The sequence below is a fragment of the Beta vulgaris genome, chromosome 8 (genome assembly GCF_026745355.1).
Source record: "Beta vulgaris subsp. vulgaris cultivar EL10 chromosome 8, EL10.2, whole genome shotgun sequence".
Lineage (NCBI taxonomy): Eukaryota > Viridiplantae > Streptophyta > Magnoliopsida > Caryophyllales > Amaranthaceae > Beta > Beta vulgaris.
Window position 1 is genome coordinate 18,332,953 of NC_079209.1, and position 24,636 is coordinate 18,357,588.

Below are 24,636 nucleotides of genomic sequence, written 5' to 3' on the forward strand. Positions count from 1 at the left end.
TTTTACCCTTGTTAGTATTACCCTACTCCCAAACCCAAATAACCAGTCGGTTTCAGAGAATTAGTGAAGGAAATTAACTGAACTGAAATTAAATTAATTGAATTGAAGTAAAGTGAAATGAACTGAATTAAATTGAAATTAACTAAACTAGACTGAAATTAACTGAAAATAAGTCCAACAAACAGGTGCCTTAGTTTGGTACATTTACGGAGTTTATCTAGAATATCTGTCTCATTCACAATAATTCCAAAATAAAGCTGGATCAGGTCTGCGTTTACCTGCTGTCGGAAGTGTGAATGTAATTTGACGAGTGGACTCTTTTGCATTAGAATCATACTTGTACGTACTACGTAATAGCGGCAATACTATACACTTATAATTAGCCAAAACTTTATCTTACTCTAATAGTAGTCTTTCTGCTGTCTTTGTCAAAAAAATAAATGAACTAGACAATTTACTCCAGAAGAAACCACCACCCAACTTGGATTCTTAATGCTTTTTCTTCCTGACAAACATCATCAATACAATTCCATGATTCCAATTTCCATCAATCATATTTGTCCATAATTCGTCAATTATGAACAATAAATAACCCACCTGTTTGTTCTTCTTAGTATGCTTAGTTTTAAGTGAAGCCATAATTGTTAGAAAATGGGGAGTGCTTTACTTGGTACTGTTTCTTCAATGTTGTTGCTAATTCTTTTCTGGGTTGTGTTTCCCCAGTTTGGTTCAAGCAGCAATCTTTGTGAAAGAACATCTGCTAAAGAAGGTAGTTTGATTATTTTTACTGGGGTGTTTTATGATGTTCTCTTACTGAATGCTTGCTAAGTGTTTGATTGTTTGTGTCAATGGAAACTTTTTGCATAGCTGGAAGTTTCTCTGAGATTATCAGCTTACCCATGTTTATCTTATTTCTATATTTTTTCTCGTAATGTGGAACTCTAAACTGTTCTTGATTTGCGAATGTCGAAATTGGTAACATCACGCCTACCTACTAGAAATCTTACCAGACCACATGTAGATTCTTGGAAGGAGAAGTGTTTATTGCATATCATATCCCTTAATTACTGGCCATCACATTTGCTAATTTGGAGATTCATAAGTAATTATATGTGTGAACAAGTTGTGGCCTTGTGGGTATATGCCAAAGTGCAAAATTTAGTTGTGGGTATGGACTATGGAGATTATGTGGCCATATGAAGCAAAGCAACACTTCTATATAAAATACTTTTGTAAAATAACAGCAAAGTGCCTATATGAGCAATACCTGCTGGTGTCTAAATAATGGATATGTGACTTGCCAAATATGGGAGTGTGTGCTGTCTAACTTTCGGAAATTGCATATGGTATTTTTGTGTTTTAGACTAGTTCTGGTGGTGCCCTTAATACTATTGAGTAATTGAACTTCATTCTTGTAGTAACATTTATAGATTTTTGAATAAGTTCATTATTGCTTATGAAACATAAGTAACATCATGTAGCTTCTTTTTCCGTACCCTTCACATAATTATATCACACTACTATTATAAAAGGTCGCCATAAAATATAACCGATATATATTTTGACAGATAATTGTTGAGCTCTTCTATAAACTTCTTCTGGTTATCATTTGGTAGCTCGTTGTGGTAGAAGGGGGAAAGTGGAGGGTTTCGGAGGGTTTTAAGTTTTACAAACAAAATTTACGTATTTTTTTTTATAATAACACAAAAATGATAGAGTATAAATCTATTCTTGGGGCCTCAACCATGCCACAGGTTTAAAGAGTCAAGACTATAATGGCACTATGTACATTTAACATCATATCTCATCATTAGAAGTGTAAAATGTCATGGAACATGTAGACATTTTTCTGTATAAGATTAGTTGCTTTTGGAGTCCTAAGAGATTGATCTTTTCAACAACTAGTAGTCTAGTACATGTACGTTGCTAGTTTTCTTCATGTCCAAGCATTTTTACTATTGTAAGAAGACCGCCTTTAAAGTCTTCGTGCACATTCCAAGAAGAGAAGCTATAAGGAATTACCTTGTTTATATCTCGTCAATATTGTGATAAACAAGTCTTCAAGGGTTTAGACTTGTATAAAAGCTATGACCCTAGACCCTTAGAGAAGCTAAGCTATGACGATCTATCAATTCAGGCTGTTTGTCCTTGGGTAAGAAAGTGAAGAACTATTTTGACATGTAGGCCTCTCTAAGCCTAATTAGTTGTATCATATTTTCATATCATGGCAGATGGTAATTGGGTTGGGTTGGGTTGGGTTGGAGAGTGCACCAGGCACATGCACATGCACATCAATACATCATATGTTAATAAATGTGCTGGGTAAACTAAAAATTGTATTTCGAAGGACTTTTTATTTTGTTTTGAACCCTATTCTTGGTTTGGTGAGTTCGATTGGTAGAGTAGTGGAACATCCTGCTTTGCGTATGAGATACATTAAAGGATCTTATTTACGTGTATATCTTTTTATGCAGTGAAGGCTCTTCAGGAAATTGCTGAGGAAATGAGAAAAATGGATTGGAACTTCGAAAAAGATCCTTGCAGTAATCACACAAGCTGGTTTTCCGAAAGGGACCCAGCTAGGGTAACCTATGTTAATCAAGTGACATGCAAATGTTTTGGTGGGAAATGGCATTTGACTAATATGTAAGTTTCTCTCGTTTAGAACAGTGCTTTAAGTTCATTAACTTGTCACCAAGGCTTTTTTATATGGAAGAGAGGGAATGTTGCGCAACTCCTATATGATTTGTAAATTTGGTGTATTTGGCTCTATTGAGATTTGAGTGTAGGTGCCGCAGGAACTGCAATATCCGCTCTTCAAATTCCGATTTTCCTCCTTAGAATTTTAATCATGTTAAGCTGTTGTAAACTTGCAATTATAGAAAAATTTAACTCTTTATGTCTTTTGGCCATGTATATGGAAGATTTTTCTTTGACCAATCAATAGATTGCTGATGCAGCTAACTGCAATTTAATTTTGAGAAATTCGTGAAGAAGCAAAATGTTGGAAGAATATAGCAGAGGCTTGTTCATCTCAACATCTAAGTTTGTTTGATGTTTAGGTAATTTGAAGTGGAAGGAAACTAAATAACAGGAAAGTTCCATTTTCAACTTTTCATTTCACTTTCCACTTGAAAAAGTGTGGAGTTTGGATGGAGAGAAAGGTAAAAGCATTGATTGATCCTTTCATTTCCTTCTTTTTGGCTAGTACTAGTAATTAACAAATTGAATATGAAGCAAGGTGTTGAGCAAGCATGTGGTGCTCTCAACTTAGAGGTGTAGTGCCTGGGACATAAAAACCAAATAAGCAATAATATCTGGTATGATCTAGGAGTATAATTCTTGGGATTAAATAGACAACCATGCTAGAAAGGAAAATCTCTGTAAGCTTAGTCATGAACTAGAGAAATAAGAGACTTAGGCGACCACACCAGACCAAGTCAGAAAGGCTTTGATGACCCAAGGTTTTACTTCTCAATCGAGCCCCATTTCCTTCTTGTCTCAAGGGTCTCTTCTTTTCATTAATTGTTGGATCCCCTGAAAAAGATGTTGCTATGGAGTTGTTCTTCAATTCAACCAAGAAGCCCAAAGTGGGTACGATAATTTGAAACCGAAAGTGGAGCATGGCTCTAATGATTGCCCAAAGCTTTATGTTTAGTGGTTGCTTTCTCAAACTCTACTATTATGGATAGGCTTACTTTGACTAACACAAGTTCCACCAACTAATAGAAAAAGAAATTTGGAATGCCAAGTGACACGATTCCTCAAAAGCAAAAATAGAATGATTGAACTCCACCTTCATAGCCTTCATGATTTGATTATGAAAGCTCCTAAACTTGTACAATAAGTTTGTCTTATTCACTATACATGCTTTGTCTCTTTGATGAAAGTTCTCTTATTGTGAAATACATATATAGTTGAAAGGGAAAAAATAATCTCTGATATTATACTAAGAAATATATAGATATATATCTTCGTATATTGTTGATGGTGGTGTATCTTCTCAAATTTATTGCAATAACTTACTGTTGGGGTCATATGATCACTAGTATGTAAAATAGAAAATAATAGTCATGTGGGACCTTGCGGATCCGTCTCAATGTATATTATATGTAATATCAACATTCATAATAATTTTTCTTGATACATAATTAAGTATTATTAGTGTAAATGTTCTGCACTTGTCTTCCATTGACGTCATCATGTTGAAATGAATATCTGGCATGTTCGAGCCCTCCATTTGCCTTCTTTGTCCCAATATGCAGTCTTTTTGACAGAAATACCGCCTTCTCTATTTTTGAAACTTTGGTCCAGTCTCTCTGTTCACCATAAAGCTGCTATGAATTAACATAGCTTAGACACCATTAAAGGCAGAAATTGAGGAAGAAGATGAGTATTTGATTGATTAACTGAAAATACAGCAAAAATAAATGATATTCTCTCCCAAATGAACTCTTAAAAGCTCACCCAATTTTCTAATCTATATTCATCATCCTTTTCACATTCTAAGTTGTTCTATTTATACTACTTTACTAACAAGCTATCTAACTTATTCCCCAAGTTTAACTAATAAAGATATTACCTAACATACCTTTTTCCCTACAATATCAGTTCTTAGCAAAAGCTTCAATTGCGGGGTTATGATAGTAGAATAATTAATAGGCAAATATTTGCTTATGTATATGGTTGATAGTGGTGTATCTTTTAGATATTATCTTTTGTTAATATTGTATCTTGTTCATATAGTATATATAGTGGAATACGACATCCCTGATCAGGTGACCCTTTTACAAAAACTAACAATGTTCATGTTTCTTTTCCTTATATATACTGGCTGCTGTCCTTCTAGCGAGCATTATCTCTCTCTTTCTCTTTGGAGATCAAACTAGGAATGCAATATTGTATACCACTATACCTTTCAAGTCTCCAACAGTTGGCTTATTTTGCTTGCTACTTGAACAGGTCCCTTAAGGGTCAAGATCTTTCTGGTGGTCTTCCAAAGTCTTTAGTGAAGTTACACTACCTCAAGACAATGTAACAAAATTCCTGTACTCCATTATTTTCTATATACTACCTCCGATTTTGTAGTTGTTACACTTTGACATTTTACACTATTCACAAATTTCACTTTAACTATCGTTTGTGATTTATATATGAATAAAAACACAGTCATGTGGAATTTTGTTCCATTCGTCTTAATATGTATTTCATTAATATGTACTTTCTATAATTATTACAAATACAAAACTAGAAATATTAGTCCTCAGAGTTCTGCATTGACATGTGTGAAAAATGTAAGTGTAACAATTATTTGTAAACGGAGGGAGTATATATGTGGTGTGTGTAGGTAATCCTTTGGAAAACTGGACTAACAATATATATTCCATATTTGACAGTGATCTGTCGAGGAACCTTCTAAGTGGTAGGATACCAGAAGAATGGGCTAAAATGAAACTGAAATATGTGTATGCAACATCCATCTAATTATCTGTTTCTAGATATCTGCATTTGGTTGTTTATTAGCATAATTTATGGATTTGCCACAGGTCTCTTATGGCCAACCGACTGTCCGGTCAAATTCCAAAATATCTGGGGAACATTACGACTCTCCTTTATCTGTATGCCCCCTTTTCCCCTTAATAATATTGCTGCACACAATCCTTTTTTTAAATTGTTTGGCTTATTATCAAACGTATTTCAATTTATTACTCGCGTTTTGGCACTGGTAATAAAAAAATCAGAAGCATCGAGAGCAATTTATTTTCTGGAACTGTTCCTGCAGAGCTTGGGAAGCTGGTCAACCTTAAAATTCTGTAGGTCATTCCTCTTCTGATTATAATGATCTGTTTGCATTTGTACTAGCGTCTAGCTACCAATGCACTGCATGATTCTTAATTCTAAAATTTTTACAAGTTATCTGACGGTTCCTGGTTGCCTGTTGATAGAATCCTTAATGATAACAATCTTGGTGGACAGTTACCAATTGAGCTACATAAGCTGGCGCGCTTAACTGAACTGTAAGTATGTCTTGATATGCTTCCAGTCTTCATATCATATTTAATTTTGAATACAGTTCTTATATTTAGGCAATATTCTTCATTTTCTCTTATAATGAACATTTCTCCTTCACCACGGTCATGCTGCTCTCATCTATTTTCCTATTGTGTTCTGCTATTAGGAAGATAAGCAGTAATAAATTCAGTGGACGAATACCTGATTTTATTCAGAAATGGAAACAGCTTAAAAAGCTGTAAGTCTTTCTTCTTCGTATAAATGGAAGTGCAAGATTTATGATATCTTTGTATAAAACCTGAATTTCACCTTTTGCCAGAGAGATTCAAGGGAGTGGCTTTAGTGGGCCAATACCACTCAGCATCTCTCTTCTTACCAACTTAGTTGAACTGTAAGTGACTGTAATCTTGTTTACAAAATCTGACTTTTGAAATCTGCCGAATGTTTGATTAAATTAAAAGGATTAAAATTTATATCCTGACATTGTTAAGCATGACTTGTACAGAAGGATTAGTGATCTAAATGGAGAAGGTTCTAAGTTTCCGTCCCTAGAGAATTTGACACATTTGGTGCGATTGTGAGTCTCACTTATTCTTGTGAAAAGCTTTCTCAAATTGCATAAAGTTGCTGAATTCATGTGATGCTTCCAGTTTTGACCAATTACCTCGTTTTCATATTTTTAGTTACTGTTTTGAATTTTCCTGTTGTTTTGCAGGATGTTGAGGAGCTGCAAATTGTATGGATCTATTCCTCGCTACATAGCAAACATGTCAAACTTGAAAATTCTGTAATTCCCTTCTTTGTGATTTCAAATATATATCTTTAGGTGTTATTTCTTGTGCAACTTTTCGTTTGCTGTTGTTTACCAGATTATGTATTGGTTTTTGTCTGTTCATAGTAAATTGTCTCCTCATTCTCCCCTTGGCCTTACCACAGTTCTATGAAAACATTCTTCATTCAACTGTAGAGAGAATTTCTCACAGCAACCTCCTTTTCATTCATAATATTTTGTAATGATGTTTACAGCATTCTAGCTGAGCTTATATACTCAGTTTCTGGTGCCCCAGAGGCTTTCAAGAAGACAGAATAACAGCCATAATCAGACAGCTGTAGAAAGAGCTAAAAGACAAAGTAAATAGAGACAACTAATCATTGACACAGGTTGCCAAAATGATCTCCTAGGATCAAGTGGAATAATGTTACTTAACTGGACCACTTTACATACTCATTGGGCCTTGGTCCTCAATACTCCCCCTCAAGATGAGAGTGAAGCTGAGGTCTGAACTCCCAGCTTGGAGAGAGGAGATTGCTGCTGCTCCACAGTGAGAACCTTTGTTAGCACATCATCAGAAGTAACATGGTCCCGGATGAAATGACAATCTAGGCCAACATGCTTTGTCTTTTCATGATGAACAGGATTAGCAGCTATTGTTAGGGGGTTGCCTGATTGTCACAAAAAATAGGTGTATTGTTAAGATGCTAGAGACCTAGTTTCTTAAGGAGTTGTTTAACCTACATACCTCACACATAGTCATAGCCATGGATCTGTACTCTGCTTCTACTATTGATCTAGCTATGACAGACTGTTTCTTAGACTTCCAGTCAATAGGAGGATGTCCAAGTAATAGACAAAAGCCAGTAGTTGATCTTCTTGTGTTTAGGCATCCTGCCCAGTCATTATGACAGAAGACTTGAAGCTTAACTGCTGAATTAGAAGCTAGGAGAATGCCTTATTCAGATAAACCAGCCAAGTAGCTTAGAACTCTCTTTGCTGCTGGAAAGTGGAGTCAGGTTGGGTGTTGCATAAACTGGCTGAGCACATGGACTGTATAAGAGATATCAGGCCTAGTTATGGTCAAGTATATCAACTTGTCAACAAGTCTTTGATATATTTCAGGGCGAGAAAGTGATTCACCTCCATTTGTAAGAAGCTCAATAATATGATAGTCCATAGGAAGCTTTAGACTTCTGCACTGTTTCATGTTATATTGCTTCAAGAGATCATCAATGTATTTTCTTTGTGAGAGAAAAATGCCTTCTGAACTTCTATCAACCTCAATTCCGAAGAAATATCTAAACTCACCAAGATCTCTTTCATCTTGAATTCATGACTCAAGCACTGTTTTGCAGCTTGAATTGATTTCATGTCATTGCTGGTAAGGATGGGATCATCAACATAGGCTAGAATAGCATCAAAGAATTCCCATCTTGCTTTGTAAAGAGTGAATAGTCTGTTTTAGACCGAACACAATCATTGTGCTTAAGGACAAAGCTTAATTTTGCAAACCATTATCTCGGGGCTTGCTTGACTGCTTGAGTCCATAGAGGGATTTAAAAAGTTTGCACGCCTTGTGAGATGTAGGTGCATTTGCTATATACTCTCCCTTAGCATCATCAGGTGTTAAATCTAAATCCCCGACCTTCATAACCAGGTGGCATTTTCAAATAGACAGTCTCTTCCAATTCTCCATAATCTTGATTTAACAGAATAGAGAGAAAAAAGAGAGATAGAATGAATAGAGAAGAGAGAGATAAGATTGTGTTTAATGTCTGAACGAATCTATTACAAGTCTTCTGATGTCTATTTATAGGAAGTTAGTTAATAACTAACTTTCCCGCCAAAAGGTTGTTGTAACAATAACAACCTGTATAATACTGCTAACAATCTCCTATTACATTCCTCCCTGGTTAACAAAGAACTTGCCCACAAGTTACTCAAAACAAAACAATACTCAAAACATCATCAAGAAATTACAAAATTTGGACATTGTTGTTCAAAGGCCGTATTGTGATACTTGACCACCCTTCTATCCAACAGAGCTAAGGGCTCTAATGTCATGTCACTGAGACCTGCTGACCATGAAACCATGATGGAATATGTGCTACTGGTGGAAGGGTTCCCCGGAAAGCTTTTAATTCAGAGACATGGAAGACTGGATGAACTGCAACATTGTCAGGCAGCTGTAGTTTATAGGCAATTGTACCTATTGTGGCAAGAACTTGAAAAGTCCCCGCATACTTTGAAGGCACTTTTCTCAATAATGACATTCCTCAAAGTCTTCTACTTATATGGATGCAATTTCAACCAAACCCAACTTTCAACCACAAAACTTCTTTCTGAAGTCTTCTACTTATAGGAAGATAAGGCAAGTATAAAGGAGGAGGCTGGTTGTAGACTTCTTCATATGGAGTAGCTTGAATAGAGGTGTGATAGTTAGTGTTGTACCACCATTCAGCAAGTGGTAACCACATGGACCTGTCCTTAGGACTTTCAGAACAGATACATCTAAGGAAAGTTTCTACGCACTTATTAACAATTTCAGTTTGACCATCTATTTGTGGATGGTGAGCTAAAGAAAGAAGTAAAATAGTACCCTGAAGTGTGAATAAAGCTTGCTAAAATTGGCTTATAAAAATTGACTGGGGCCAACCATGCAATCTGAATACATAACCCAGATAGACTTGAGCCACTTCCATTGCTGTATATGGGTGTTTAAGGGCCATAAAGTGTCCATATTTACTGAGCGTGTCTACCACCACTAATATTACTTCCTTACCCTGTAATAAAGTCCATTAAGATGTCAACCCAAACTTCCTTAGGGACAGGAAGTGGACAAGTGGTTGTAGCAAGCTAGGATAAGCTACACTCTCTATTTTGTTAGTTTGACATACATCACAATTTCTAACAAAATGAGTGACAAATTTTGTCATACCCTTCCATTAAAAGAGAGATTTGACCCTCATTAATGTTGCATCTTTACCACTTGGGCTGAATCATGCAACCACTTCAAGATCTGCTGCTTGAGATTATCATCAGGCCCTATCACCAACTTGTGCTTCTTCCTTAGGAGCCCATCAATATAAGTGAAATGAACTAACTGAAGGCCTTGCTGAAGCTGAGTGATAATGTTTTGGATATTCACATCTAGGCTGTAACTAGCCTTAATTAGAGTGCTCAAATTAGAATCCAACACTGATAAGGCTAAGCAGAGAACCTTCGAACTAGATACTCTAGAAAGAGCATCAACCACCACATTTTCTCTCCACTTTTACAATGTACTTCCTCCGTTTCTTTTTAAGTGACACATTTCTTGTTTTCAGGTTTGCCAATGCATTATTTTAACCATTAATATCTTCAATTATTAATAAGTAAAAATTATAAAAAGTTCATATTAAAAAAATTCACATTCAGACGAATCTAACAAGATCCCACATGACTATGTTTTTCCTAAAATGTAAATCACCAAAGCTATTCAAAGTTTAAACTGTGAATAGTAAACACTATGCAAATGTGTCAATCAAAAAGAAACGGAGGAAGTATAACATTGTCAAAGCCCATAAGCTTAGATAGCCAGAACTGTTGAAAGGGAGTGGAGATCTTCTGTTGAAGGAGCTACTTGAGGCTCTTTTGATTTGTTCTAATCACAAACTGCTGGCCTGAAAGATATTGCTCCTATTTTTGTAAAACTGTAACTACAGCTAATTACCCTTTCTCATAAACAGAGAGGTTATGCCATCTTGGTCCAAGTGCCTTGCTAAAAAATGCTAAAGGAATGACCTTGTTGCATAAGGACAACCCCAATCCCAGTGTTAGAGGCATTAGTCTCCACCTCAAATGGCAAGTAAAAGGGCCGAGGAGTACTCAAGGCTTCTTTAAGTTTTTCAAATGCAACTGTAGCAGATGGAGTCCATATGAACTCTCCCTTCTTCAACAAGTGTGCAAGGGCTTGCTTACCCATGCATAATTCCTAACAAACTTCCTATAGTAACCTGTCAATCCCAAGAAGCTTCTTAACTCTTTTAACATTCTTTGGAATGGGCCATTTCTCCATTGCTACCACCTTTTGAGGATCTGTCAACCCCTTTGCCAGAAATAAAATGGCCTAGATATTCCACCTTGTCCATAGCAAAAGAACACTTACTTCTCTTAGCAAACAAAGTGTGTTGTTGCATAAGGACAAAAACTTGTTCAAGATGCTGAATATGAGTATCCAGAGTAGAGCTATATATCAATATATCATCAAGAATACCAAAACACATTTTCTAAGGAGAGATACGAAAATGTGATTCATCCAACTTTGAGAGGATGCACGGGGATTAGTTAAGCCATAGGGCACAACTAAAAATTCATAATGCCCATGGTGAGTCTTGAAAGCTGTTTTGTAAATGTCATCTTTATGAACTCTGAACTGATGATAAATCAATCTTGCTAAAAATTATAGATCCAGCTAATTCGTCAATTAACTCATCTACCACAGGCATAGGGAATTTATCTTTAACAGTTTTTTATTCAAATCCCTATAATCAACACACATCCTCCAAGATCCATCCTTCTTACCAACCAATAGTACAGGGGAAGCAAAAGGGCTATTACTATCCCTAATAATGCCCTGGATCAACATTTCTTGGACAAGTTTCTCAATAATATCTCTTGTTTCAAAGGATACCTATAAGGCCTTATATTGATTGGGTTTTCTCCAAATTCCAAGGGAATTCTATGGTCATGCAAGGGCCTAGGGGGTGGTAAGGCTCCGGGTTCACTGAAAATGGATGAGTATTTATCAAGCAACTCAGTAATTATATTATAGACACATTCTGAATGTGCAGTAGATGAGCAGGTAAAATCCTGTGTAGGAGGAAGCAACTGCAAGAAATAGGGTTGAATTGAATTGGCCGTAGCATTCTTAGAGTAATGTCTCATAGCCTTAACCTATCTAGGAAAAACACCTTTGAGCTTCACAGGTTGCCCTCCATAATCAAACTCCATCAATAGCTTGCCAAAGTCCCACTTAAATAAACCCAAATGGCTAAGCCATTGGATACCCAAAACCATGTCACAGCTCCCCAAAAGAATCAACAACACATCAGAAGTAAAAGACAAGTTCTGCATAGTCCAAGAAAAATCCTTGAAAACTGACTAAGACGCTAGGTGATTACCATTTGCCAGTGTAATTGCTTGAGGAGCTATATCATCTAGCTTCAAGCCAACAATCTTGCCACACCCACATCAAGAAAATTATGGGTGGATCCTAAATTAATTAAGATTTCCAGGGGTTGTTTCCCACATATGCCAAAAACTCTCGTAGTCTGAAAATTATGATTGCCAGATAAGGCATGTACAAAAATATGGGGATCTATGGTTTCAGCTTCAAATTCTACAACATCCATATCTTCAATTCCCTCCTGAACTTCCCCAACTTCCTCACAACCTTGAATCTCTACCAAGAATAGTTGAGATTGCTTAAGCTGGCACTTACGGCCTCTTTCATAAGGTTGAGCACAAAAATAATGCAAACCCTTCATCTATCTTTCCATCCTTTCAGCAGGAGATAGGTTTATTTGGGGTCTCGGAGAAAATGAAGAAGGTTTTTGATAAGTGTTTGGAGTAGGCAAAAGGGGAGGTTTATTTACTGTCTTTGGTGCTGAATAAAAGGGCTTATAGGATGCTTCAGTTGCTTCTATATTATCTTCTTGTAATCTAGCATACTCAATAGCACTAGAAATAGAAATGGGTTTGAATGCTCTCACAAATGATTTTAGAGTAGGTTTTAAGCCCCTTACAAAACTGTCTAGAAAATAAGAATTAGGAAGGAGATGATTTTGCTGTAACATTAAAGATCTAACATCTTCAAACTCATCAACATAAGATTCTAGTGACCCTTTTTGCTCCAGTTTATTATATTTTTCTACCACATTGACACCCAATTCATCTCTAAATCTTCAGACAGATCAACTTCAAACTCAGTCCAATCAACGTTTTTTCTTACAACCAGATAGCTAGAGACCCAATTTTCTGCCTCATCAATTACATTCAAACATGCCAAATCCACCTTTTGATCCTCAGGAACTTTACACAATGCAAAATACTTAATGCACTTTTTAACCCACATTCTCACAGTTGACCCATCAAACTTAGGAAAGTCAAGTTTAGATACATACCCTTGGCAAGGACTGAATCCATTATCATGATTATGGTGTCTAGGAGATGCATCTGAATATCTGGAACCTTCAGTTTCCTTCAATTTATCACCCAATTCAGTCATCATTTTTCATCATCATTTCTTGAAATTCCAAGCTTTTCTGAGATTGTATCTCCAGTTGTTGCTCCAGTAATTTCAATTGGTCCTCCATTACTTGCATTCTTCTGGTTCTTCTGGTCATCGCTGGAGCCAGCTTTCAAGAATCCTCAAGAAATCGAGAAAGAACAAAATTTCCACCACGTTAATGTCAGAACAATTCATCAAACATTTGATGTGCAAGTGATTGAATAAAAAATAACAAGCATTTAGAGCTTACAACAACTGTTTGCTTTGATACCAATGTAGCAGTAGCTGAGCATTAGCTATTGTAAACATATAATCAAGAGTTTGAGCAACTCAAACTAATCTTAATTTAACAGAATATTTCCGAGAAAAATAAGAGAGATAGAATGAATGGAGAAGAGATAGATAAGATTGTGTTTAATTTATGAATGAAGCTAGTACAAGACTTCTCAGGTCTATTTATAGGAAGTTAGTTAATAACTAACTTTCCCGCCAAAAGGTTGTTTCTTTGCATATCATTTCAGTTTCTTTTTTGTACGGTCACTGCAGTATAGAGACTCCAATAATTCTATGTATTAACTTTTTGACTGTATATTAGAGAGGAGTCAATTACCACTTGTTTTTCTGTTGTTTCTGAGTTTTGACTCCTACATTTGCTGCAACGAAAGAATAGTCCAATAGAAGTGATATTTAAATCCGAGTGAAGAAGAAGAAGTGAAGAACAAATGTCTTTCCGACATGGTTAATTAAAGGCGCTTTATTCGGACCACTAACGTAGCAATAATGCCAGATCCAATTTTGTAATTATATTTCTATCTGCCTCGCACTTCATCTTGATCTGGTTGTCAATAAGTAAGTTATCTTGATATCTGTCAATCTCACAGGGATCTCAGCTTCAACAAATTGAATGGATCTATTCCAAATGAGCTTCAATATATTAATTCATTGCAAAACATGTAAGTATTTCAGTTACTACTATGTCATAGTTAAGCACCAGGATTTATCCATATTCCTTCCGCAACCAATCTCCTCTGCCTTTCTTAACTTTGGCATCTGACCTCATGACAGATCTTTTAAGCAACTTTAGTAAATATCATGAGTTTCTTATGTACCCAATCAATGACTTGCAGGAATGTACTAGTGTATTCTTTATTTCTTTTCATACTTAATATCAAAAGTCATAGTGGTCGTCCTCCTAATAAAAAGAACAGAAAAAAAGAGAACGGAGGTTTGGTGCTATCTTCTGACCCTCACAAAAGGTCGGATAGTTCTGCATCGCAATTCCGTTGACAAAATTTATATTTCATCACCAAATATAATGGTTATTTTTTTTTTTTTTTTTTTTTTTGAGTTGAATGGCAATGATTTTCAGCTTGATTAATTTTGGCTATAAATGCAAATGTTCATAATATGGGCTTTTGAGACTTAGACCTTAACATGACAACCTTATGAGATCATTAGTGTTTCTTTTCATAAAACTATCTAGTGCTGCATTTGCCACAATTATTTTGACATCTCTATTGCATTCGAATTATATCTCGTTTGTTCTTGGATCTTCTTCTTCTCTCTTGGCTCTACAAACACAATGCAATGTTCTTGGGTGGTGAAATAGCTTTCAGGTTCGAGCTCGTCAAATGTTCTGAATCTAATTGTTTGTATTGCGATTAGAACCTGTTATAAATAATGCATTTTGAACACATTTGTGGAGAATACTTTTTCTTTCTGATACTAACATTATCCCTAAAAAGAGATCATAATGTGTTTGTAACTTTGTATATCAACTCATGGGCTCTGCACTTAATGTTTTTTTATATGATCAATGGTTGTTGCCGAGTTTCAGGTATTTGGCAAACAATATGCTAAGTGGACCCATTCCCGGATGGATCACAAACAAAGTGGACAGCAGGTTTGATACTTTCACCTTCCGTTCCTTTTGTACTTTAATTGCTACTTGTTGTATTGTACCAAATCACTACCAATGTACCTTAAACTGTCTTAATATTTATAGCAAATTACTTCGAAGTATAGATATCTACTCGAGTGCTGGATTTTTAATATCTACTGTGGATAATGTACTGACCCATATACAGGTAAGCATATTTTTTGAAACATTTGTTATAAAGTAGGATAGTTCCTAATTGGAGTTTGTCGTACATTGCATTATATGCAACACAAATAGAGTAGAAATCTAATAGAAAGCTATCTTTTCTTTGTAATTCATGACAAAAGGATTTCTGCCTCGTTTAACAAAATCCTTTAATCAAACTCCTGTCTAACCAATATAACTAAGTATAGAGGTAACTGATAAGTAAGGGTCGAGATTCACAAGGAATGAAAAGTTTGTATCACCGAGATTCTGAATTAGATATAAGCTCAAATAATATGTGCTGAATTTTGAATCAAAGTAAAGTTGAGGATCAATCAAGGATAAACTAAGAAAGTAATGAACTAAGGGAATAATTTATGTAGGTTAATAATTCATGTAGGTTACTAATTTTACGTAGCTAACTAAGAAACGAACTAAGAAAGTCCATCAGTGAAACTCCTGACTAATAACCAATAATTTGTGTCAAGAAGTGTGTATCTTCTTTTATTTTACTCTGTTATCACAGCCAATCTTAACGATTATTAATTTATGTAGGTTTCACAGATTATGCATAGAGACATATTATGAGTCTTACTTCTAAGCATGCTACGGCACAATTCTATGCTTTAGGCAACCCCTTCGGGACTTTTAGCACGTAAAAATCATTCATGAGCTTAGATGCCTAAGATTTAGCCATTGAGAAATTAGGCTGATTTGGATAGAGGGGACGATTATTAGGCTATGTGACTGTGTGAGCCATTTACGAGACTTGTGAGTTGTGACACCTAAGATTGATCCATTAAGGCTAAACTTGTAAGTCTTCTCATCGTGCACTACAATGGGACAGTGGACAATTGTCGGAGTCTGCAATAGCCATCCAAGCTAACAGCCATAATGTTATACTGCTGTAAACAATTGGAACAGGGTTTATTCCAAAAGAAGGAAAAAGAATAGAAAGAATTCGATAGGTGTTAAGACTTATCAATTAATATTAGTGCCTTTCTTCCAACCATCCTGGACTAAGTTTATAGAATCTTGCAGAAGCATGTTTTAGCTTTTGCTCTTCAATGCCTTGGCTATTGGCAAGTATGGCAACTCAAACCAGTTAGGCCAGAATGAAGTGCTATAAATATTTAAGCAATGCTCCCTGTAATTTCTATTCCCTAAGGGAGCAGGAGGAGCAGCTTCTGCAGTCTGAGAAATAGTTGCAAACAATATTCTAGTAGTATGTTGAATGTTGACTTTCTTCCTTGTAAAAGATGATGCATCACTATATTGTACAGGTTTGTTTCTAATGTATATGATATTCTACTTTCAGCCACATTGATCTTTCATACAACAATTTTGATAAAAGTTCTGCACCATCTTCTTGCAATAAAGAGACCTTGTAAGATTCTGTGAGATAAGTCTTTCTTCACAATGTAGAATTTCTGTAAGCACTTTTCTTTTCTTATGAAATTATTTCGGCATTTTCAATTTTCAGAAACTTATACAGAAGCTTTTCAGGGGAAGGGAGCCTGTAAGCTCATCAACTACTTCATTTATTCTACTCCGAGATTGTTTTAATTTGCTTGTGTGTCTTCCTAACTTGACTTTGATGTTGGTGAATTTTTTTTTTTTTTATTATTTTTTGTTTTGCAGAAAATCAAGTGTATGCCTGAAGAACTTTCACTGTAGAGGTGCATTACATCTTCAATATTCCTCACATCGGAGTGCAAGGCTCCTCCGTTTTCCCACCCTGACCAGTCCCACAACCTATTTATTTCGAATAGATTTCTTGCCCTTCCCTATTTTACAGTTTATTTAAAGTAAATTAAATTTGGAACTAAAGAAGAAAATTTCTGACACATGCTATACTTGCAATGCTTAATTTTTATTTCATGAGAAGGATCAAGATGATTTAACATTTTGTTCATCCTTATGATTTTTTGCCTAATATTTGCTTTCTTTTCTGAAGCTCAATATTCATTGCATATCAACTGTGGTGGGACAGAGACCACCATCAGAAAGTCTACCTATGACGAAGATGACGAACGTGGGGGTGCTGCAAAGTTTGTTCCCAGAAGGGCAGAATGGGGATTTAGTAGTAGCGGGGAGTTTTGGTATTCACAAGTACCTAGTAATTATATAGCAAAAGGCAATCCATTGCTAGGACTGAAGGACTCAAAGCTGTACATGACAGCACGGTTGTCAGCTACATCTTTAACATACTATGGGAGTTGCTTGGGAAAAGGAAACTACAGTGTTACGCTCCACTTCCATGAGATAGTTTTTGCTAACAATTCTTATTCTAGTCTTGGAAGACGCATTTTTGATATCTATATTCAGGTAACTGTTCTGAACAATTGATGTTCTTGCAACACATGTATCTTAAATAACCATCTTTCTTTTACTTTCTTGTTGTAGGATAAACTTGTTCACAAGAATTTTAATATTTTAGAAGAAACAAATAAAACTAATACGGTGGTGAAGAAGGTATTTCAACACATACCAGTGAATGATATTATAGAAATCTGTTTCTACTATGCTGGAAAAGGGAGCACAGGAATTCCTGTCAGAGGAACATATGGCCCACTTATATCAGCAATTTCTGTCAAGTCTGGTAAATTTTTCTATCCGCCAAAAGCTCTTATGTCAACCATTTTCAGGCTTCTTTTCCATATCAATATCCTCACTAGGTTCTCTTTAGAATCTACTCCCTCTGTCCCAGAAAAATCTGCACACTTCTTGGGACACGTGGTTATCAAATATTTTTTTTTATTAAAAAATAGATGTGATTGGAACTGGTGGGTACTTTTTTTTGTTGAAAAATAGATGTGTTAGGAGTTAGTGGGCTAAAAAGAGTGTTACATAACTAATTTAAAATGGTGAGACCATGCCGAAAATGAAACTGTTCAAAATAATATCGATTCTTATCAGTCATTCAGTTGCTAACTTGCTATATGATTCATAAATACAACCATCTTTCAGATATGTAATGTATGACATGATTTTTATTGCGGCACTATATAACTTCATTTTACTAAACAGCAAGTTCATAATCTGTTAACAGCCATTGTGTAACAGAATGCCAACTTTTAACTCCATGCTTGCGACTACCAAGTTTTTTTCATGTGTATTTGGCCTATAAATAGGTTTCTACGAGTATAAAACCAAGTGCATATCCACTATAGAATGTGATTTCTCTGTATGTCCATAAATTTTGTGGGCAATAGATAGTTTTCTATCTCAAAATGATTGCCTCCTTTCAAAGTAGCTTAGCCTTCAAGAAACCTGCAAAACAAGATCTTATCAATAATTGGTGGACAATTTCTATTTTACATGTTTATGAGTCGGTCACAGATCCTTGATGACCATCTTAAATTGTTTGGTCTCTTAATTCTTGTGAAGTAGAGGACTGTCCTTACTTTTCAATCTTGTCTTATGGAAATATTTATTTTCTTTGCTTACCATTTATTGCAAGGATAAAGAACTTGGCCCACCATGAGCAGATGCATTAAGGCAATACTGATATGGATGTGAAGGAGGCAAAATGCTGCATAGTATTTTTGCAGTCAGTCACTTGTAGTGTTTGTATGGAGTCAAAGAGAAAAGTCTTCCAAAACTATGCTTTTTCCTTTCATTTTTCGCTGGCTTGAAAAGATTAGTTTATCTGGCCTTGGGTTGGATTTTTGATCACAAGTACTTTCTTAGATTGTCTATGAGGTTTCTACTGTTTGACATGAAGGAAACTCTAAGATGGCTTTTTGTCATCTAAACTTTAAGTAGGAAACTCTGTCCTAGAGAAAATAGACTTTATTTTTATATTCTGAGTTCTGACACCAAAAAGTGACTGAGTTAATGACAATTGGTTGTTGACAAAGTAATGGACATACCTATATATTATATTACAAGCTACTCAAAGATACTACTTTCTGTTGCAGAGTTCAAACCTCCTCTCGATAGACGAAAGATTACAAGAATTTCAGGTGGAGTTGCAACTTTTTTGTTGTGCACCACTATTGTTGGTATTTTCATTTGTTGGCGGAAACACCGCTCGAAAGACATGGCTTCAAGAGAACAAGGTAATTTTCTCCTACACCTCAGATAATTAGATCTAATACTCATTTTTCCGGTTCATATAATTTTGAGCAGTTAAGACTATATAAGAGTTATGTTTGACTATCTAATTGAATGGGAATAAGTGGATATTAGCTTGCATAAAAACCTCAATATATGACTCATAACCTTAAACCATGAAGCAAGAAAAAAGGCCATGATACTAATGATTCAGAATGAAGGGACAAAATTAAAGACCAAAAAATATAAAAAAATCTTGGTATGCACGAAGCAAAATGGAGATTCTATTGGTACTTCTGTTAGAAAGCCATGTACAAATCCTGATTGTTTATGTTGAATCTCATATGTAAGGTGCCGTTACTCATTTGTGTTCTTTGCTGCTTGTCCTTTTTTCCACTGTACACAGTTCTCGCCGGACTTGATCTGCAAACTGGGTTATTCACTTTTAGACAAATTAAAGCTGCCACCAACAACTTCAGTGCTGACAGTAAGATTGGAGAAGGTGGATTTGGTACAGTATACTTGGTAAGTTCGACAGTTATCACTCTAATAGCAAGAAGCTGACATATGTCTGTTTGTTTTTGTCTTTATTAACACAATGTCTTTACTATCTGCAACATAGCAATATATAAATGCTTTATGTTCTCAATATGATATAGGGAATACTCTTAGATGGCACCCATATTGCGGTGAAGCTACTTTCTTCAAGATCTAAACAGGGGAATCAAGAATTTGTGAATGAAATAGGCATGATCTCTGGTTTGCGTCATCCAAACCTGGTAAGGTTGTATGGATGCTGTGTTGAGGGAAGCCAATTGTTCTTGATATATGAATATATGGAGAACAATAACCTTGCCCGTGCATTGTTTGGTAAGAAATAACTCATGATATATATTTACTGCATATATTTCCCAAATAAAATAAAATCAAAGACAAATTCTTTAATCAAAAGAGTCGTGTTCCCTAGATAATGTTGATTGAAAGATTAATTGTTTCAGTTCTCCTATGTTCACAGGAGAAGAAAGACTTCTTGCGACATTGTAATGATTTTAAATTTGGATTTGCAGATAATAGTCAGCTGAAATTGAATTGGCCTACTAGGCAGAAGATTTGCATTGGTGTAGCAAGAGGTTTGACCTTTCTGCATGAGGAATCAACTATAAAAATTGTTCATAGAGACATCAAAGCTACAAATATACTGCTTGATAAAGACCTCAATGCTAAGATCTCAGACTTTGGGCTGGCTAGACTTGATGAAGGAGGGCGTACCCACATTAGCACTAGAGTTGCTGGAACAATGTGAGTTCGTTGACTATTTAGTGACTTCACTGCTGTTTGTCGTATACTTTTCTTGGTAATAATTCCTTTTCTGAATAAAGAGGTATTCTCAATACTAGTTTGACTAAGAGGCAATGTGAAACATACTCTGAAAAGTTAGAAGATATGGCAATTAAGGAAAATTAAGTGAAATAAAGCATGAAGAAGAACCTTTCTCCTCGTCATATCCTTAATACGCTAAAATGAAGAATGATTCAATCATGTTAAAGTTGTTGTCAAAGTTTCTTGATAGACACAAATTTGTTTTGGATTCGGGGCAAGAAAGACATCATTGAGAATTCAGGATAACCCAATATAAGTTTAATGTAGGAAGAACCAACAATAGCTGACTTTCTCACACTACTTATCCCCATCTCGTCCAGAATTTTAGGAAAGATTCAAATTTTGGACGAATAAAGTGCTTCATCAAATCAGTTGCACCACTGAACATGACCGCCTACCTACCTTCTCATTGTAGTTGTAAATTGAACTTCGGTAGACCTTATTTATACTAATATGAACTTATTTCTCTTGAGATAAGTTTTGTTCAGGTGAAAAGAACAAAGTCTTAGTTAAAAGTGGTGTTGTAATTGTAGGCTCAGCAATCTGGAAAAAATGAAGTTTATATCATCACGAGGTTTCTAATTTATTTTAGACATTCACTGCTAAAGGTGCTAATGTTGTCATTGTATTATGCAACTTTAGTTTTCTGTTTCACATACATGAAATACTTTCAAATGGAAAAGCATGCAGTTGATCATTTGTGAAATTCCAATGGCAGTTAGTATATGGGCTTCGGTATGAAAATATGATAAAATGCTTGCTTTGTTCTGCAGAGGATACATGGCGCCAGAATATGCATTGTGGGGTTATCTGACATATAAAGCAGATGTCTACAGTTTTGGGGTCTTCGCATTAGAGATAGTTGCTGGTAGAAGCAATACAAATTTTAAGCCAGATGACAATTATTTCTGCCTCCTAGATTGGGTAATTACATCCTTACTCCCTCCCCCCACCCTTCCATATCATCTGTCCGAGCCACTTCAGTTTTTGGCCAATTTGAGAATTTTTTTGCTCCGTTGTCCAAATACTTGACTTGCTTAGCAACATCTTTCTTGGGGTATACCGGAAAAGATAGAGAAATGTTGTCAGGTTCTACTTTTCTTATCTGTTTAACAATAAATAAGTCATGTCATTTCTTGAGTCAGTTCGGTTCCCGCTAAGGGCATGAATTCTTTGAAATGTGATTCTCTTTCAATCCTTTTTCCTCTTTCCAGTGGCAGTTGTTCATCATCTCTCTTAAATAGAAAGTTCATTTCTATAAGATGTTAGTAGGTAATTCTAATTTATCTATATAGATTCACCCACGAGTCGACACTTGACACTTCTTTTTTCATGCCAAGTGTCTATAAATGAAACAAAATATAGTGTAGTGCTTGGAGAATTTTTGATATTAATACTAACACATGAACTATAAATCTTCTATAATTTTATAATCATAGTATATAGGAATGTTCAAATAATATAGAAAGTAGTTCATATCTTTCATCCGATATGTAATATTTTTATAATTTTATTATTGAAAGAAGTCCTCGGAATTATGCTATAAGTTTTCAAGTTTTCGCTTCTTCTAACTTAAATGAAAAACATGCTATGCCTATGCTCTTTGTCCTTCATTTACAATCATTTGCAGCAGTTTTCTTGTACTATTCCCTAGGATTCTTGTACTATACCCTAGGATGATTTTGTGGGCACAACTGTCATCAGGTGTTGTGGAGTTTCTTGCATATATTTCAAGTTAGTGTTGTAAGTATCATAACAATATGAATGAAAGAAAACCTAGGGTGGTCGTAATTCTGTCTGCTTTCTTTCTTGTTTCTACTTAGGAAAAATTGACAGGATTAATCCCAACTTTCAACTGTCTTCTCAAAATAATCCCAACTTTGGATTATTCTAGAATAATCTTAACTTTGTGGGAATCTTCTCAAAATAAATCAAAGTATCACTTTTCTTGCATATGTTGATCTGTTTTAGGTCTATAATATAGAAAATTAATAGTTCGGATTATTTTGAGACGGTACTCCTTAAAGTTGGGATTATTTTTAAAAGATAGATGAAAGTTGGGATTATTCATGTCAATTTTTCCTTCTACTTATGAATTTGTATAAGTTTTCATGGCATCAGAGCCAGGCTAAAAAAAGGCCTAAAGACTTTTTTCTTTCTCTTTTATTTCCTTTACAAAACAAAACCTGATAAAGTTTCCTTCTTTTAAAAAAAACACTTCTTGTATGAGATCTTGGGAATTGAAATAGATGCATTCGCCCCTTATATCTTCATCCCGCTTATGGCAAGGTAAAAAACGCGGTTACCTTCATGAGAACGATCGTGATGTCGCAGAAACGACTTGTAACGAAAAATAGAACGTTTTGTGGTCGTTGCGGCTCGAATTTTTCTTTTTATTAATCGCACAAGTAGCGTCTTAACTTTGTTCTTCCTCTATTTTACTTTCTATACCATATTTTGTCCAAAATTCTTATAAATACAATGTTTGTGGTACTTTTGATGATATTTAAACATACAATTCTTTACAAGAGTGCAATTAAAAAATAAAAAGGGATGAAAATGAGGTGATTAGGGAATAAAAAAAGACAAAAGGAAGAAAATAAGAGAGAAAGAAATTCTTCATTAGTTGTCTCAATTCTCATGTGACTAGCACTCACAAGATAAAAAGAAAAGAGAAGAAAAAAGAAGAGAGAGAAAAGGCAAGTAGTCGATCGATAAAGAGAGAGAAAACTAGCTAGCGCTAACCTGCAAACAAACCGACCATTGGCAGCTATAGTGTGAGAAGTAGCAGAAAATTAGGGTCTTCAATTTTAAGGTTCAATTCGAAGTAACCTAATGAAATTAATTAAGGGGTTCAACTCGAATTTGAGTTTTAGGGCCTGAGTAAGATTTAATTTGAATAAAAAGCATGTTTCTTTTTCAAATTTCAACTCAAATCTATAGATCTTGTGTCGACTTCTTCTTCAAATAATAGAGGTTACATAATTGTAACATTTCTGGAACGATGTTATGTCGTTATGTGTGAATACCGAATCACCGTTGTAGAACAATATTTAATTGAACGACCTCTCTGAAATCCGTTTTTTAATGGAACAATATTTTTTGAACGACCGAGTTTTTGTTTCCTGGCTGATGGTCACAACTTCTAGACAATAGAGAAACTCCAAGGATCCTCCAATTTCAATTCATGGAAGAGATCCATGGAGATTGTTCTAGGATCAAATAGGAAGCTTACCTTTGTGACTGGAAGCTTAAAGGAAGACAAAATTGATACCGTCAAAGCTGAAGCATGGGAAACTTGCAACAACATGATAATCTCATGGATCATAAGATAAGTTTTTGAATCCTTAAAAAGTCAATTCTTTATGTTGATAATGCTCACAAATTTGGATTCAACTTGAGAAAAGGCTCTCACCCATAAATGGATCTAGAAAATATAAACCCTATAAAGAGTTGTATGAGACTAAGCAATACAACAAGTCAATTAGTGAACTTTACACTTAGATGAATGCAATATGCGAAGAGCTGAAATCTCTCAACACTCTTCCTTCAATCTCTGAAGTCAGTACATAAATCACTGAATTTTTGATCGCCTTAGAAAAGCAAAATGAAGAGCAAAAAATCTTTATGTTTCCTAAACGGGATCGAAGAATGGTTTGGTGCTCAAAGGAGCCAGATTCTCATGATTAGAACTCTCCCTAGTGTTGACACAGCCTGTAGCTTCTTAGAGCAAGAAGAATCATAGAGAATGCCGCTTAGTTAAGTAAAAGAAGAACAAAGACCCTAGCTATGTTTAGCAAAGGGGTAGGGGGAGCTTGCATAGCTTATTGCAAGACATGATACGCAAGTTGGGATCATGTCTTGCCATAAGCTACGCAAGCTCATCACCAGCTCCGAATTCCACTACATGGCTCCATAATCTATCAAATTTGCACACTCGCTCCAACCCATCCACCTTTTCCCCTACAATAAATCTCCCATCTTTGTGCGGTGCCTTTAAGTGAGAGATCGCCTGAAGACGTGATCTGTTGGGCCTTCACAAAAGATGGTTCATAT

General features: G+C 35.4%; 1 protein-coding gene across 12 annotated transcripts in view; it reads left to right on the plus strand.

Moving 5' to 3' along the window:
- Nucleotides 1–400: 400 nt before the first annotated feature.
- Nucleotides 401–24,636, plus strand: part of LOC104882938 (probable LRR receptor-like serine/threonine-protein kinase At1g07650) — a 29,625-nt gene continuing 5,389 nt past the window's right edge. Inside the window, exons 1-24 of one of the 12 annotated variants that reach the window (XM_048634559.2) lie at nucleotides 404–769; nucleotides 2,480–2,646; nucleotides 3,063–3,164; nucleotides 4,850–5,034; nucleotides 5,397–5,465; nucleotides 5,547–5,618; nucleotides 5,742–5,813; nucleotides 5,946–6,017; nucleotides 6,179–6,250; nucleotides 6,332–6,403; nucleotides 6,518–6,589; nucleotides 6,728–6,799; nucleotides 13,940–14,011; nucleotides 14,896–14,961; nucleotides 16,460–16,528; nucleotides 16,625–16,660; nucleotides 16,783–16,820; nucleotides 17,099–17,469; nucleotides 17,548–17,743; nucleotides 19,065–19,205; nucleotides 19,607–19,725; nucleotides 19,860–20,070; nucleotides 20,268–20,499; nucleotides 21,354–21,504. In XM_048634559.2, the coding sequence (XP_048490516.1) occupies nucleotides 3,153–3,164; nucleotides 4,850–5,034; nucleotides 5,397–5,465; nucleotides 5,547–5,618; nucleotides 5,742–5,813; nucleotides 5,946–6,017; nucleotides 6,179–6,250; nucleotides 6,332–6,403; nucleotides 6,518–6,589; nucleotides 6,728–6,799; nucleotides 13,940–14,011; nucleotides 14,896–14,961; nucleotides 16,460–16,528; nucleotides 16,625–16,660; nucleotides 16,783–16,820; nucleotides 17,099–17,469; nucleotides 17,548–17,743; nucleotides 19,065–19,205; nucleotides 19,607–19,725; nucleotides 19,860–20,070; nucleotides 20,268–20,499; nucleotides 21,354–21,504 (2,472 nt within the window). In that variant the 5' untranslated portion in view covers nucleotides 404–769; nucleotides 2,480–2,646; nucleotides 3,063–3,152. Of the gene's footprint in view, nucleotides 770–2,474; nucleotides 2,647–3,062; nucleotides 3,165–4,849; nucleotides 5,035–5,396; nucleotides 5,466–5,546; nucleotides 5,619–5,741; nucleotides 5,814–5,945; nucleotides 6,018–6,178; nucleotides 6,251–6,331; nucleotides 6,404–6,517; nucleotides 6,590–6,727; nucleotides 6,800–13,939; nucleotides 14,012–14,895; nucleotides 14,962–16,459; nucleotides 16,529–16,624; nucleotides 16,661–16,782; nucleotides 16,821–17,098; nucleotides 17,470–17,547; nucleotides 17,744–19,064; nucleotides 19,206–19,606; nucleotides 19,726–19,859; nucleotides 20,071–20,267; nucleotides 20,500–21,353; nucleotides 21,505–24,636 lie in introns of those variants that run through there. The other 11 variants (XM_010667363.4, XM_048634561.2, XM_019247238.3 and 8 more) reach the window with 11 other exon arrangements.